Source organism: Onychostruthus taczanowskii, unplaced genomic scaffold (assembly GCF_017590055.1).
Source record: "Onychostruthus taczanowskii isolate IOZ18803 unplaced genomic scaffold, ASM1759005v1 scaffold58, whole genome shotgun sequence".
Lineage (NCBI taxonomy): Eukaryota > Metazoa > Chordata > Aves > Passeriformes > Passeridae > Onychostruthus > Onychostruthus taczanowskii.
In genome coordinates this window covers 9403316-9416702 of record NW_024503457.1, presented here as the reverse complement: position 1 = coordinate 9416702, position 13387 = coordinate 9403316, and the positions used below count along the sequence as shown (strand labels likewise).

The 13387-nt window shown below is 36.8% G+C and overlaps 1 protein-coding gene across 1 annotated transcript in view; it reads left to right on the top strand.

The window, feature by feature from the left end:
* Positions 1 to 13387, top strand: part of ATP10A (ATPase phospholipid transporting 10A (putative)) — a 108816-nt gene that overhangs the window by 69446 nt on the left and 25983 nt on the right. The window contains exons 7-9 of the mRNA XM_041418202.1: positions 365 to 617; positions 10618 to 10835; positions 12319 to 12513. Coding sequence (XP_041274136.1) covers positions 365 to 617; positions 10618 to 10835; positions 12319 to 12513 — 666 coding nt within the window. The remainder of the gene's footprint in view (positions 1 to 364; positions 618 to 10617; positions 10836 to 12318; positions 12514 to 13387) is intronic.

Here is a 13387-nt window from a genome sequence, read left to right as displayed (position 1 = left end):
TAAATCCTTTCACATCTACAGTATTCTGATTGTATGGTCTGATTTGGGTTGGGGTTTTTTTTCTTTTCCTTCCCCAACTAGTTTAAAGCTCAGTTTATTAGCCTAAGAAATATTTGCTTCTGTTTGTGTTTTGATGATCAGTTTTCTGGACATAATAATGCATTCCAGCTCTGCAATTCACCATAGGTTTTCCTCATCTAACACAGTAAATAAACTCTTTAAGCACGATAATAACTTTAGAGTAGATGTTTAAAGTAAATAGCCTCTTTATGTTCCAGTCAAGTGCAAAGTTAACTAACTTTAATAATTGATTGTGTCCTTGCTTCTGTTTTCTCCTAATTCTCTTTCCTTTTGTGTACTCTAGGTTCTGATTCCAATTTCTTTGTATGTATCTATTGAAATAGTTAAAATCTGCCAAGTATACTTTATTCATCAAGATAAAGATTTATATGATGAAGAAACAGACTCTCAACTGCAGTGCCGAGCTTTAAATATCACAGAAGACTTGGGTCAGGTGCAGTTTATATTTTCAGACAAGACTGGGACACTTACTGAAAACAAGATGGTTTTCCGAAGATGTACTGTTTCTGGAATAGAGTATTCCCACGATGATAACGGTGAGCTCATGGTCACGTTTTCTATCTAACAGTTGTACTTTGGGCAAACTGAAGTAGTCATAAAAGTTGATGTAATCTTAAATCAAAAAGGAAAACAAAAGAAATTTAACAGCTGTTGTCAGATCAGTGTAATTCAATGGCTGTGTTCAGCTAGCAATGACAATCTTACTAGAGTGTTCTGTAATATATACAGTATGTTTCGAGACATTTAAAGCTTTTGGCTTTAGCTCCTGATGTAATAAAGCACTTGAGCACATGGCTGATGTAAGAAAATTGAATGATGCTGCTGGTATCCCACTTCTTTGGTGTGTTTGAAGTATGCAGTGTAAAATAATGCTTTTAAGCATACAGACAGATTAGTGTCTGATTGAATACTTGCAATGAGATTATCCTTTTGTACTGAGAAATAAATGCAGACAAAGATGCCAGTTGTCATATTAAAAAGAAACATAATCTGATAGAATTGCATATTTTATGTTACTTTAGTCAGATTCTTATCAGTGCTCCTGTGTGAAAAGTGTCTGTGTCAGGTATGTTTGCTCTATGAACACTGCAGTTGAGACAACATTCACATTCAAGTATCAACCTCTTAAAACAGTAAAAGATTACTGTTTTTCACAAGGCAATGTGAGAGTTGTCATCCCGTGTTATTTCTTCATCCTTTTAAAATTATAATTTCCTATTTTATGATGTTTGTAGGTTGTGTTATTTTTCTCTAGCATACTATCATTATCATTTTTGAAAGAACAGATCTAAACAATTCAAATCATATTTCTGTAGGAAAATATTGACAACTACAATATTCTTGTTTGCAAAAAATAAGTTTCTTATTCTACACAACACATAAAGATCTCTTCTTAAAGAACACTACAGAATTTCAGCTTACAAATAAGATACAGAATAAGATAAAGAATCAAAATAGACTGGGAACTCTAAAACATGCTTTAAAAAGAGGACAAGATCTTAAAGCGGAAAAAGATATTTTGAAGTAGCAGATTGTTGGGTTTTTCTCTCCTACTTTAAATAGTACTGAGACCTTAAATTTAAGGCACATTTTTCAAGAAACCAGACCTTTGGTAGTGTTACAAGTGTTATGGAAAGGACTTAGGGAGAACCTGTGACTTTCTACCTCTGTACAGTAGGTAAGAAAGAGAAGAGAATTAGAACTTACAGTACGTTGCTGGATTCCTAAATCTGATTGTGACACTCTGGTTATTTATTCTTTTTTGCTTCTTCTGTGTCCTTGATTGTTTGCTTGTTTGTACTAATTTAAAAGTGTATTCTGTTCCTCACAAGAATATTATTGACAATTCAAACAGTGCAGACAGAGTATTTTTATGTGCTTGCTATCATCTGATGATATATGTCAGCTGAACTCAGGCCTTTAAGTTTGAGTGTTGAATGTTCAGATCTTTTTTCTTCAGATTAGTGAATTTAACAGAAATCTATGTTTGTGCATGCTTTCCTCTTAAGATTTCATATTACAATATAAAAGTTAATGAAAACAGAGTGAATGTCACTACAAACAAAAGTGTCAGATACATAAACTGATCAATTTTTTTCAGTCATTCTTTTCACCTATGGCTTTGTTTGGGCTTCATTGTAACTCCAGTCAATATAAAATTTATGAAAAATATAATTTTTTAATTGACACAATATTTATATTTTATTCTTTTGAGGTTTTTTCTCTCTAAGGAAAATAGGTCTTTCTCTATGATTCTTTATATAAATGTTGATAATTTCTATTTATTTTGTTCTCTATAATCAGTATAAATACCACAATAAATACTATTCTTCATTCAAGTATTTTGTTAACCCTATTCTGCAGTTTGATTTTATAGCCATCTGTTATCTTTTCTGCTGCTGAAGCCTTCTTGTTTAGATATGATAAAACGTCTATCACAGCTCTTTCTGGTTTTAGGGTGTGCATCAACAACATTTCATTGCTATGTGCTTACTTGCAAATTATTTGTCAGCCACTTTTCTGTGTCTTATACCAGAGTATCTGAATTTCCTGCTTATGTTAAAACTGATGCCATCCTACTCTACACCTCAGGTTTTGCTGAGGATTTAGTGAAGTAGAAAATTCTCAAATCTTTCACTTAGGGGATGATCTGGGTCTGGCATATATGCTAGAAAGTCAAGTAAAATGCATTTGCCTTTTGTGATCTGTTTCAGAGATGACACTATATCTTCACATATCCAAGTATTTTTTTCATGCACAGTAGTTTATTACTTGGAATCAAACTTTGAGTAGAACTTTATATGAAGAAATTAATTCAAAATTAGTGTACATGGGTCAGGATGCAAAGCTGTTGATAACAGGTGATTTTCCACTGTAAAAGTAGATGTCTAAGGATGGAAATAACCTTGCTCTGAGCTCTTTGGTTTAATTTTGTTATTCTGCTACGGTGGGGTAGCAGTGCCTGTCATTCCAGTTACTTGACCCTGCTCATGATAAGATCCTGTTTTCAGTTTTGGATAGCTGTACAAAACTTTAAACTATTCTTTCAAATTTGTCATGCCAGATGTTTGCCTCAGGCATAAATTTTAGGAGAGAAATTTCAGTTATAACAGCACCATTCAGCCATATCCAAGAACAAGGCTAAGATGTAGCAGACTTTTTTTCCCATGGCAAGATTTTCTGGCAAGTTTTCCGCTGAAGTCAGTTGGAGGTCCTATATTCTTGGGCTAAGCCATGCACACACACAGAGCAGGAGAGTTGTGTCTACACTGGCAAACTGAGGTCTGAAATTTCTGAACTTTTGAACTTTCATTCTCTTTTAAAGCATTTTTTTCTGCATAATCTAGGACTACTGCATATCTGTTAATTACTCAACCAACAGATTGTGAATAGCCATCATAAATTTTCTCTATGCTGCTTTATAAGCTCTTCTCCCTAAAATTTATTCAGAGTTATGAGAAATTATCCCATTCTTTTCTGTTCTACTTGTTACTATACTGCATTTGACATTGTCATATCTCAGTTCCTTGCACTCAGGGAGTGCATTAAGCAATGCACATGAATTCCCTGCCATGTAGATTGATCTTTCCCCTTCTTCCTCTCTCTATACATGCAGTACACAATTTTGAAGGGTTGGGGGCTACTTTAAAGGTGTGTGTTCAGTTTGGCATATTTGAGGCAGCATGTCTTTTTCTTGAATGGTGGGAGTATCCTTTTTTCCTTAGAAATTCATGCCACAAAGCTGTATAAATTCCCCATGTGAAAGTTGAGCTTTATGATTATGGAGAAGAATTCTGTTTTGCATGAAACATGGACATGTTAATTAATGATTTTCATCACAGAGGTCTATCCAGACCTTATGCAGAGTTGAAGCAATTATTGCATGCTTTAACATAAAAACAGAAACCCTGAGCAAGACAATACATTTTTAGGTATGGGAAGCAAGTTTTCATTAATGTTCTGGAGAAAACATTTTTCTCCAGAATTCTCTATAACCTCTACATTTCTTATGATAGGTGGATGGTGCTTTGCCTAGGAGTATTGCATTGTTTTAGTCTAGACAAGAGGTGACAAAAACATAAATAATAATGGACAATAAATTGCACTAGTGTTGGATAGCATCAGCTGAAGGTAGTACAAAGTATTACTCATAGGTTCTGCTACGCAAAAGCTTAGCACTGAAGAGGAATCCAGGAACGTAGCATACATAATAAGAGTTCCATGATGGAAGCACTATGAAATACTCATCACTGTTGAGGTCACTTACCATATTTTGGTGGTGGATTATGCACTGATTTGGATCAAACTATGGGAATTTGCACTGCACATTTAGTTCCTGTGGAGACTATTGACAAGAATGGGATACTAGTTACCTAATTGCTGATATGTGCATGGAGGATAGTAATCCGATAAGTTTACATTCACTGGAGAAAATTAAACATTTGGGGGATGTATTTTATCAGATTTTTTTAAACATCTATGGTGGTTCTCTAATACGTTCCTATTTCTCTGTGGTGTAGAATTCTCTGTACAAAGAAAGATAATTCCCACCTCACATCTGTGTGACTATTATCTTCTCCAAAGGTTTTTCTTAACTGGCAGAGCGTTAATTCAGGAGCAGGGTATGTCATGGACCACTCTCTGTAGAAGAATGATTGTCCCTTTCATAAGTGTCTTGGGTATTTAGAGAATACCCATTGGCACTACACTCTGCTTAAATCCCAGAATTACTCTTCCAATCAGTACTAGCTTCTAGCCCAAAAGAATGTTAGCACAAAAAAAGAGAAAATGTGTTGTTTCCCTACATGTCAAATTGCATGGCCATACCAGCACTCTTCATTCAGGCTAGGAGACAGCTCCTAACAATTCTTGGAGCTGGCCATGCCCCAAGTTTGCCTGCTAGTCACAGAGACAGTAGGTGCCCAAAAGCCCACTGTGCTTCTGAAAGTCCTTACATGATTTAGCTACAACCAGATGGTCTTGGCCTGACATTTGTCGTAGTTGTTTTCCAAATGCTGCACTAATTACCCTCTTGCCTATGGGATGTGATCTCTGTTTTTCTAGTTTTAGCTACCCATTGTATGAAGCTGTTGACAAAACACAAATTGAATCTTCTGAATACAACCACAAAGACCTGAAAAATCTGAATTTTTCATTCTTTTAATTCCTTCCACTTCCTTCCAATGACTGAAAGAACTATAGACAACATAAGAATAAGAGAAGTTTATGGAAGTGAAGCTAGATGATAAAAACCTCAGTGATTTTTTTCTTGTTTAACAAAGTTTCATAATCACTAAATCTGAGAGAGAATGAGTTTCTTTATGCTGTCCAGTTTTTCTTGATGAAGGCTGGCTAGCAACTGATTTTTACAGGAAAATACATTATGTTAAAAAAATCTTTCCTAGTTCAGGGGGCAGTTTTGTAGTGGAATTTTCTTACTCTTTTTGTGTGTAGTCATGAGACCATAGCCTGCATAGTCCAGCCATATTAGAGAATTACTTTTTTTTTAAGCCATAGAAATTGAACCTTTTCTATAAATGTAGTAGTTGCTTCCAAAGGGATTTCTCATCTGCCACCTTTAAAATCTGATGAGCTTCAGAAATCAGAATAGTCCATCTAGCTTTCCTGGAAAGCTGAAAATCTTCAGCAGAACTGGGTGATTTAGGCATTCTGTGTAGCTTTTTTGTAGTTTCTCTTTACCTTTCTTACTGCTTTTTTGAAAATTTCTAATTGGTAACTAAGAAGAGAGCTGTATGAGCAGATGTAGAACTCAGTACATAGGGAGTGCCCCATTTTAAATCCTGTAAAAGACAGAATAGCTCTCCCCTAGGGACAAGTACTACTTCTCTCTAACCATATACCTACACTGACAATTTCTCTGAAAAATCTCAAGAAAAAAGGAATCATCTCAGTTTCTGAGTAAAGGGTTCTTAATAAAGGTCTTAAGGTTATTAAGCCCCTGGTGATGTCAAAAGGTTTGAGGAGGGGAAATCTTGGTGCTTTCTTAAGGCTTGCTTTTATGGGCAAGTTCTTGCAAAGTAAATTAAGATTATGTTAGCCAACTTGTACAAATTTATAGCATTTTAGCTGCTTGTCTCAATCTTTATGTAGACACTAGAGTGCACTTCAAAGTGAAATAAACTGGCACTTATAAAATAATAAGGAAATAAGGTGGTGTGATGGTGTAAGTGCTGCACATACAGATTTACTTTGTGACAGTTCAGTAGCAGCCTTATTGACTGGTTTGAGGCAAAATGGAATTTTTCCATGGTGAAATAGTGCCCACACAATGGCAGTTTAAGTATTCTGGCTTAAGGGGTCTGCAGTTTTATGCTGCTTGAAGAGAAATTCTTCACAGGTTCCCAATCTCACATTTCAAGTTAGTGGAACACCTGGATGTGTGGCAACAGTGTCTCTGTCAGCCTGCAAAATGGACTCCTTGTCATAGAGCATATATGGCATGAAAGGTAAAACAGAAAAAAAAAAAAAAAAAAAAAAAAACCCAAAAAAAAAAATCAAAATTAAATTGAAGAAAAGAATTTTTAAAATAAAATAATTTATCTTCCAGAAGATAAAGAATTTATCTTCTCAATACTTGGCAGCTACTACAGGAGTTTTATTTATAGCTTCCTGCTGTCTTATGAAAGATAAAAGAGGGTTAATGGAATAAGTATTAACTGTTGTTTCTTCTTTGTGTCATAAATATAAAGTGAAGTACAGGATAGTGAAATTTGACTTTCATAAATTGCTTGCTGTGTTACCAAAGTTGTTTGTGTCTTTGCCCTTAATAAGAAACTGGATAGAAAAAAAGATCAAGGCCATCAATTTTCAGTGCTGAAACTGAAAAGTATCCCACAACAATGTCTCTCAGGTTATAGTGTTCACAGGAAAAGGTTCTCAATTGGAGGGAGCTGAGTGGGTGGAGAGAACAGCATGTTCCCAGAGAGGCACACACTGCACAGCTGAAGCAATGTGAACCTTAGCCACAGCATAACGATTAAAGTGGGTTTCATTATTTCTTTAAACTCCTCAATTCTTGCTGCATAATGTGTAAGACTGCACTTGAGAAAATGTTGAAAGGTGCTCAGGCTTGTTTTTTGTTGTTGCTGTCACGTTTCCCTTGGTATAAACTGAAATAACACCATTTGTATCAAAAGAATTGCATTTGATTTGGTTAAATGAGATTCTAGTCTTGTTCCTACTTTCCCTTTTACTCATTTTTCTCAGGGGCAAGGACAATTAAATGGATGTGTTACAATAAAACCTATATAGGGAGCAAGTGATAGCTATTATTATAGAGACTAAAAAGACCCACGCTATCAGTGTAATGCTAATAAATAAACTGCTGCATTAGGAAACAGCTTTTGCTGTGTTGAATAAACAAAATATGTTTAGATGTAATGCAAGAAAGAAGAAAGGGCAATGAGGAATCCAGAGATATGGTATGCGGGCATAACTGTGTATTGTACATGAAATGCATTCTCTGCTTAACCATAGAGGTTTTTATACAGAGAATAAAATTATATTCAGGATCTTTGAAGTCTTATATCTCAAGACATATTTTCAGAGCAGAAACCTAAAGTAGGTGTGATTATTAAGGAAAATATATCCTTTTTAAAAAACCTCTGCTTGGAAGGGAGTTGGACCAATTGAGTGGCACATTTTGCAAAGCTGAAGTAGTTGTAACATCCCTTTACCTGTTATGAGAAGAAGCAGCTCAGATTTCTGTCTAGCATTCAAATGTCCAGCATCTATGGTGAAAATATTATCCCTGTGGCAAATCCAGAGTTTTCTTATGCTTTGCCTGAGAGTGGCCATGTCCATACGTGACACCAGCTCTGCTTGAGACTGGTTTTCCTGCTGAGGGCTCTAGAGAAAATGAGCCACAAAAATGTTTTTCTTACAATTTCTTAAATCTTAAATGTTGGTAAAGCATGGAAAACCTTACTACTGTGTCATCTTGAGCAATGTTTTTTCAGCCTGGCATTAGCAGCATGTAGCAAGGAACCTGCAGAAGATCGTGAAGGCAGAAGTTGCACTGCCTGACTGGGCAGTGCCCTCACACAGGCCTCATCCTGGGGTGTGCACTCCATCAAACCTCCACAGTGGAGAGAAGGACAAAACCCCTTCAGTGTGATGCTCCATTCTGGTTCTTGAGGCATCATCTTAAATTAACATCCTGTGATATTCCCATCCTTCCTTCCTTCCTTCCTTCCTTCCTTCCTTCCCTCCCTCCCTCCCTCCTTTCTTCCCTCCCACTTCCTTCCTTTTGGGCCCTCAGTGTAGACTGCTTCTGATACAGACAAGCCTATGATCAGTTGAATTAAATTCACACTAAAGGGATTTGTATTTCCACTGGGAAAATACACAGTAGGTTACAGAGCAGAAAAAAGTGGGAATTAGTGGGCAAGAGTGATAGGAGAGGTTAGAACTGCACTGGCCCAAAGCACATGAATGAAATTGCAGGAAGCAGCCTTTGGAGGTGAAATAAACTTCATTTACTTGCAGGTCATTACCATGCAACAGAAGGACGAAGGGTACTGGTGACTTCTCTAATTCTTTGAGCTGTCCTGTAGGTTCTGTAATACAAATCAGAGAACTCGGCAGGTACTGAAAGGATAAGGCAGCAGTGCTGTGCTATTCTCTTGGAAGCTGTGTGGCTCAAGGAGCAGCTGCCTTCACTGCAATGAACGTGATGTTGCTCAACGTCTTTCCCTCCACATGACACAGAGGAACATGCATCCCACCAAATAATGCTAATGAAGGAAACTCCCCAGTCATTCACCATTAGTCTACATCAGCCTCAGGACCTGGGCTGTACAGCTCTATTCAACGTGTGGGGCAGAAGTGAACTGCAGTGTGTCCTTTGTGTCTCCAAATGTGCTATGGTCCTTTCTGAATCCATGGTCTGAATTTTTTGCCAGGAGGAGCCAGAGTGCAGTGGAGGAATTGCATATTGGCACAGAGTTAGAGCAGTGACTAGGTGAGCAGTCACAGCCAGGACTGAGAAACTCCCATTCTTCAGACAAAGCCCATGTTTCAAATGTAGTTGAAAAAACCTCTGATGCATGATACTGTAGTGATAGAGCTATCACCATGTACTGTGTGTGGTCTGCTTTCAATTCCTCCAGCTGCTTTTTGACAGCTAAAACTTAGTTTGGAAATTGCAGTGGATAGTGAGGGTGGGTTTTTCTTTGTTTGTAAAGCTAGCTAAATTAGAAGCAATCATGTGCCAAACTCACCCTATTATGCAAGATTATTCTCAGGAAGTATTTTGAAATAATTTCTTTGTTTGTTAAAGGCCTGAGTAATTAACGTACATCATAGTGATTTATCATTTGGTATTAGGAAAATCTAATTTGTTACACTGGAGAACCGAAGCAAACTGAGCCACAAGTATGTAACTTGTACTGTATGGTGTGGATTACTTTGAAAGCATAATGAAAAGCTTTTCAATGAATACATGATGAAGGAATAAATAGATACCTGTTGGAGTGGCATTTGCCTGCCTAATGAATCACCCAGATTACTAAATGCCCACGGTCCTTAGGAATGAAAAAATATGTTGTACATGAGTTAGAGCTAAACAGCCTGTCATTAGAGGGGCAGGATTCCACAGCTGTTTCACACCTCTGCTTTCTGTTTCCTTTTTGATTTCTGTATATCCAACTGCCAGGATTGTTTTCTAGCATAATTGGCTTGGTTGGATTCTTCACTGAGGAAATATTCATCTAAAATATATCATTTGGAAGAACTCTTTCATTCTGTGTAAACCAGGAATTGGTCACTGCAGCAGATAGTGGTAGGAAAAAGTGTTGCTGTAGGTGAGGGTCCCCTCTTTTCACACTGCATGCTGCATTGTCCTGTCTCATGCAGAGAAGAAGGGACAGGCTCCACAGTGGTTTTAACACTAGGCTAACAGTCAAGGATCTGGGTTCATGTCTCCACTCTGCAGCAAATGGCCCTGACATTAAGCAAGGCTTTTATGCTGTCTGTAACCTCTGTGTGTAAAACAAAGGCAGTAGTTCTCTGTAGGCATGCTGTTCTGGGTGCATTTCAGGTATCAGTAACTGGTACTTAGTAGTAATAATACTAAGTAAAGTATTTAAAATACTTTATTTTAAATTTGTGTTGGAAATGACAGGAAAAATTTCTGGATTGTTTATTTCCTACTCAGATTTCAAGTGAAGACCAAATTCTTTGGTTGATTTCATCAGGCAGAGCTAGAGAATAGTCCTCAGGGATGCACTGATTTACTGCAGAGTCTAACTGCCTTTCAGAGAAAATGTGATGATAAGGGAGGCTGCCTTTGCTTTGTGTTACATTTCTAATTATGTTATCTGCATCCTCCATTAGATGCTGCCATTCAATTAAGACTACATTATATCTCCTGGTAGTGGAATTATTCATTGTTACTGAGAAAGCACAGCATAATATTAAAATCAGATCACCTGAAAACCATGTCCCTCTCCCTATTTCTTTCTAAGCCGCTTTTAACGTACGCAACATTTGTCCCTCTTTGTTTTTACTCGATAGCCAAACGCTTAGCGATGTACCAAGAACCTGATTCAGAAGAAGAAGAGGCAGCCCCAAAAGGAGGAACTCTGTCCCAGCGTGACAGTATCTGCAGCCATCAGAGCCTCAAAGTGATACACAGGAGCCAGAGCACCAAAACCCACCGGCGCACGGGTAGCAGAGCTGAAGCAAAAAGAGCAAGCATACTCTCGAAACACACTGCATTCAGTAGCCCAATGGTAAGTCATGAGAACTAAATGCACAGTGTGCTGTATCTTGTTATAGAGCCATGTCCTGGAAAGGAGAAGGTAAAGAAATCTGCAGAACATTCTGTGACTCTTTATAGATTTCATCTTGGTGATTTTACTTCTGTAGTCACAGCTGTTTGTACAAAAACAATGAAGTGTTGGCATAGAACTTATCTAAATGCCTTGTCTGTGTGAACAAGCTGAAGGTAATGACAATCTGAAACGTTGGTTTGAGTTATAGTTTGAGTTTGGAAAGAAATGTATGTCTTCCTTTTATCTGCAGAAGCTGAGAATAGCATTGAGATCAAGGATTTGAATTTTTCTGCATATGCAAATTCTTTTCTCTTTTGTCAGAGGATTTTAAAACTATCAAGTGCAGGGGTGGACACCATGTATTACAATTCTTAGACACTGTTGACATACAACATAGCATAGTTTTTAGTATGTTTCAGTGGTTATCAGTTGACTGCATATGTTGTATTTTAAAAACTAAACATTTTTACATTTCAAAATGTTGGTAACTTTATGTCCTTACAACTTCATGTGGCTTATTTTACACTGTTGTAACTCTGTGTAAGTTTTCCATCAGGTAAATGGCAATAAGAGGACAGAGGAGCCAAGCTGTGTCTATTCAGGGGGTTTGCCTTGTTGCACTGTTGACACAAATTCACCCTTAAAGCAAATTACAAATATAAACAAAGAAAGATGCTGTTTGCAGTGGTAGACTTTCTTTATTTCAGTCAAGAAGAGTAAGCTCTTTTGATAAAATTGCAAGCTGCAGTTTTTATACCTGGAGTTCTTTGGTTGCTTGTATTCATCAGCTGCTGAGCATCAAGAGATAAAATTCTACTGAGAAAAGAAGCTTAGATCAGTTTATCTTTTAATCTTTTGTATCCTTGCCTCCCTCTGTGTTACAAAATACTGGAGTTTGCTCTCACAAGAATTATATTAAATAAGTGGGAAATACTAATGAAAGATAGTTAAAAGGGCTCAATGTTTCAGTGTAAAAAACCTTCATGAATTAACTTCAAATGGATGGTTGTTCTCTAAGAAACAATTAAAGATGGTTTCCTTTTCTTGTGCTGATGTAAAGCCAAACTTTAAATGTCATTGCTGTCTATTTTTTCCACACTTCCGGTCTCTGCAGTGTACCATACCTTAGTATTAGTTAATAAATGTCTTGAATTAAACAGGAAGGAATGAGGAAAATTAGGATGTAACTCTCCTCCTTTTCACTACCTCCAAAGTAGATAAATATTGCTGCTATAAATATTTCACATAGTTTCTAACAGTAGGCTCATTGTTAACTGTTTATTGTCTAGAATGGGTATGTTACAGTTCTCTCTACCTCTACTCTGTGGTGTAAGGCCACCCCAAAACTCTTGATATTGACACTGCTGTGGATGCTTTAATTGCATGTTGCTGCTTTGGAAATGTGGAAGTAGACATATTAAACACTGCTATTTGTTACTAGGAGAAGGACATCACACCTGACCCCAGGTTGTTAGAAAAGGTGAATGAATGTGCAAAGCACCTGGAGGTCATGAGGAGCCACGAGCAGCCTTTATCTCATCTGAGTCCAGAACTGTGCGACGTTTTCGACTTCTTCATAGCTTTGACTATATGTAACACAGTCGTGGTTACTGCACCTAATCAGCCCCGACAGAAGGTAAGTTAAAGAAAAAGGAGAAGAGAGTTCAGGCTTCCTTTGCCTTGATACTAAATTATCTGGTAAGCTAGGGAAATGAAAAACCTCATATTCTAGTGAGAAACAGCTAGAGTTGTGATGACTCGTAGAACCACTATGTGACTGAGTGAGTTTAATAATGCATTAGCTGAGAGGAGTATGTCAGCTATTTCACTTGCCTCCATGACAAGATATTCTTTCATTGGCAATTTCAAGATATTTCTGAAACTCTCTGGATTTCTTGTACTGTAATTTATTCATTTAATAAGCATAAATATGTAAGCATGTGTAGAAACTAATTTGTAAATGTGCAAAACATACCAGAAAGGGATATAAGCTGTCAGTGAATAAATATTTCATATACAGATTAAATTAAGGGTGAGACATTTTTTAAAAGTTTAAAAAGAGAAATACACTTGAAAAACATTACTTAAAACTTTCAAATTATGTAAAAGATGCATCTTAAGCTCATTATGAGAAATAATGATCGTTAGGGCTTAAATTGGCCTTTAACTAGTGTCATTGATGAATGAGAATTTCGAGAACACATTCCCAAGATGATCTGTAAGACAAAACTATAATGGAATGTAATATTAAAGCTCGCCAGCAGCTGGAATTTCCATTCTGGAGAAAATTCTGCGTTTTGCTTCTGTTCCAGCTTGGACTAAAAAGTGAACTAGTCTGCAAAATGATGTGGTTTTGTGCCAAGGAAACATTTGGAGAATGCTCAGTTCTGCTGTTTAAGGAATGCTACAGTGTTACACAATAATATAATATATATTACTATGAATATGCTATTACTAGTAATGCTACTGTATCTTTAGAACAGATCTGTGTGAACTGAGATGAATGGTAA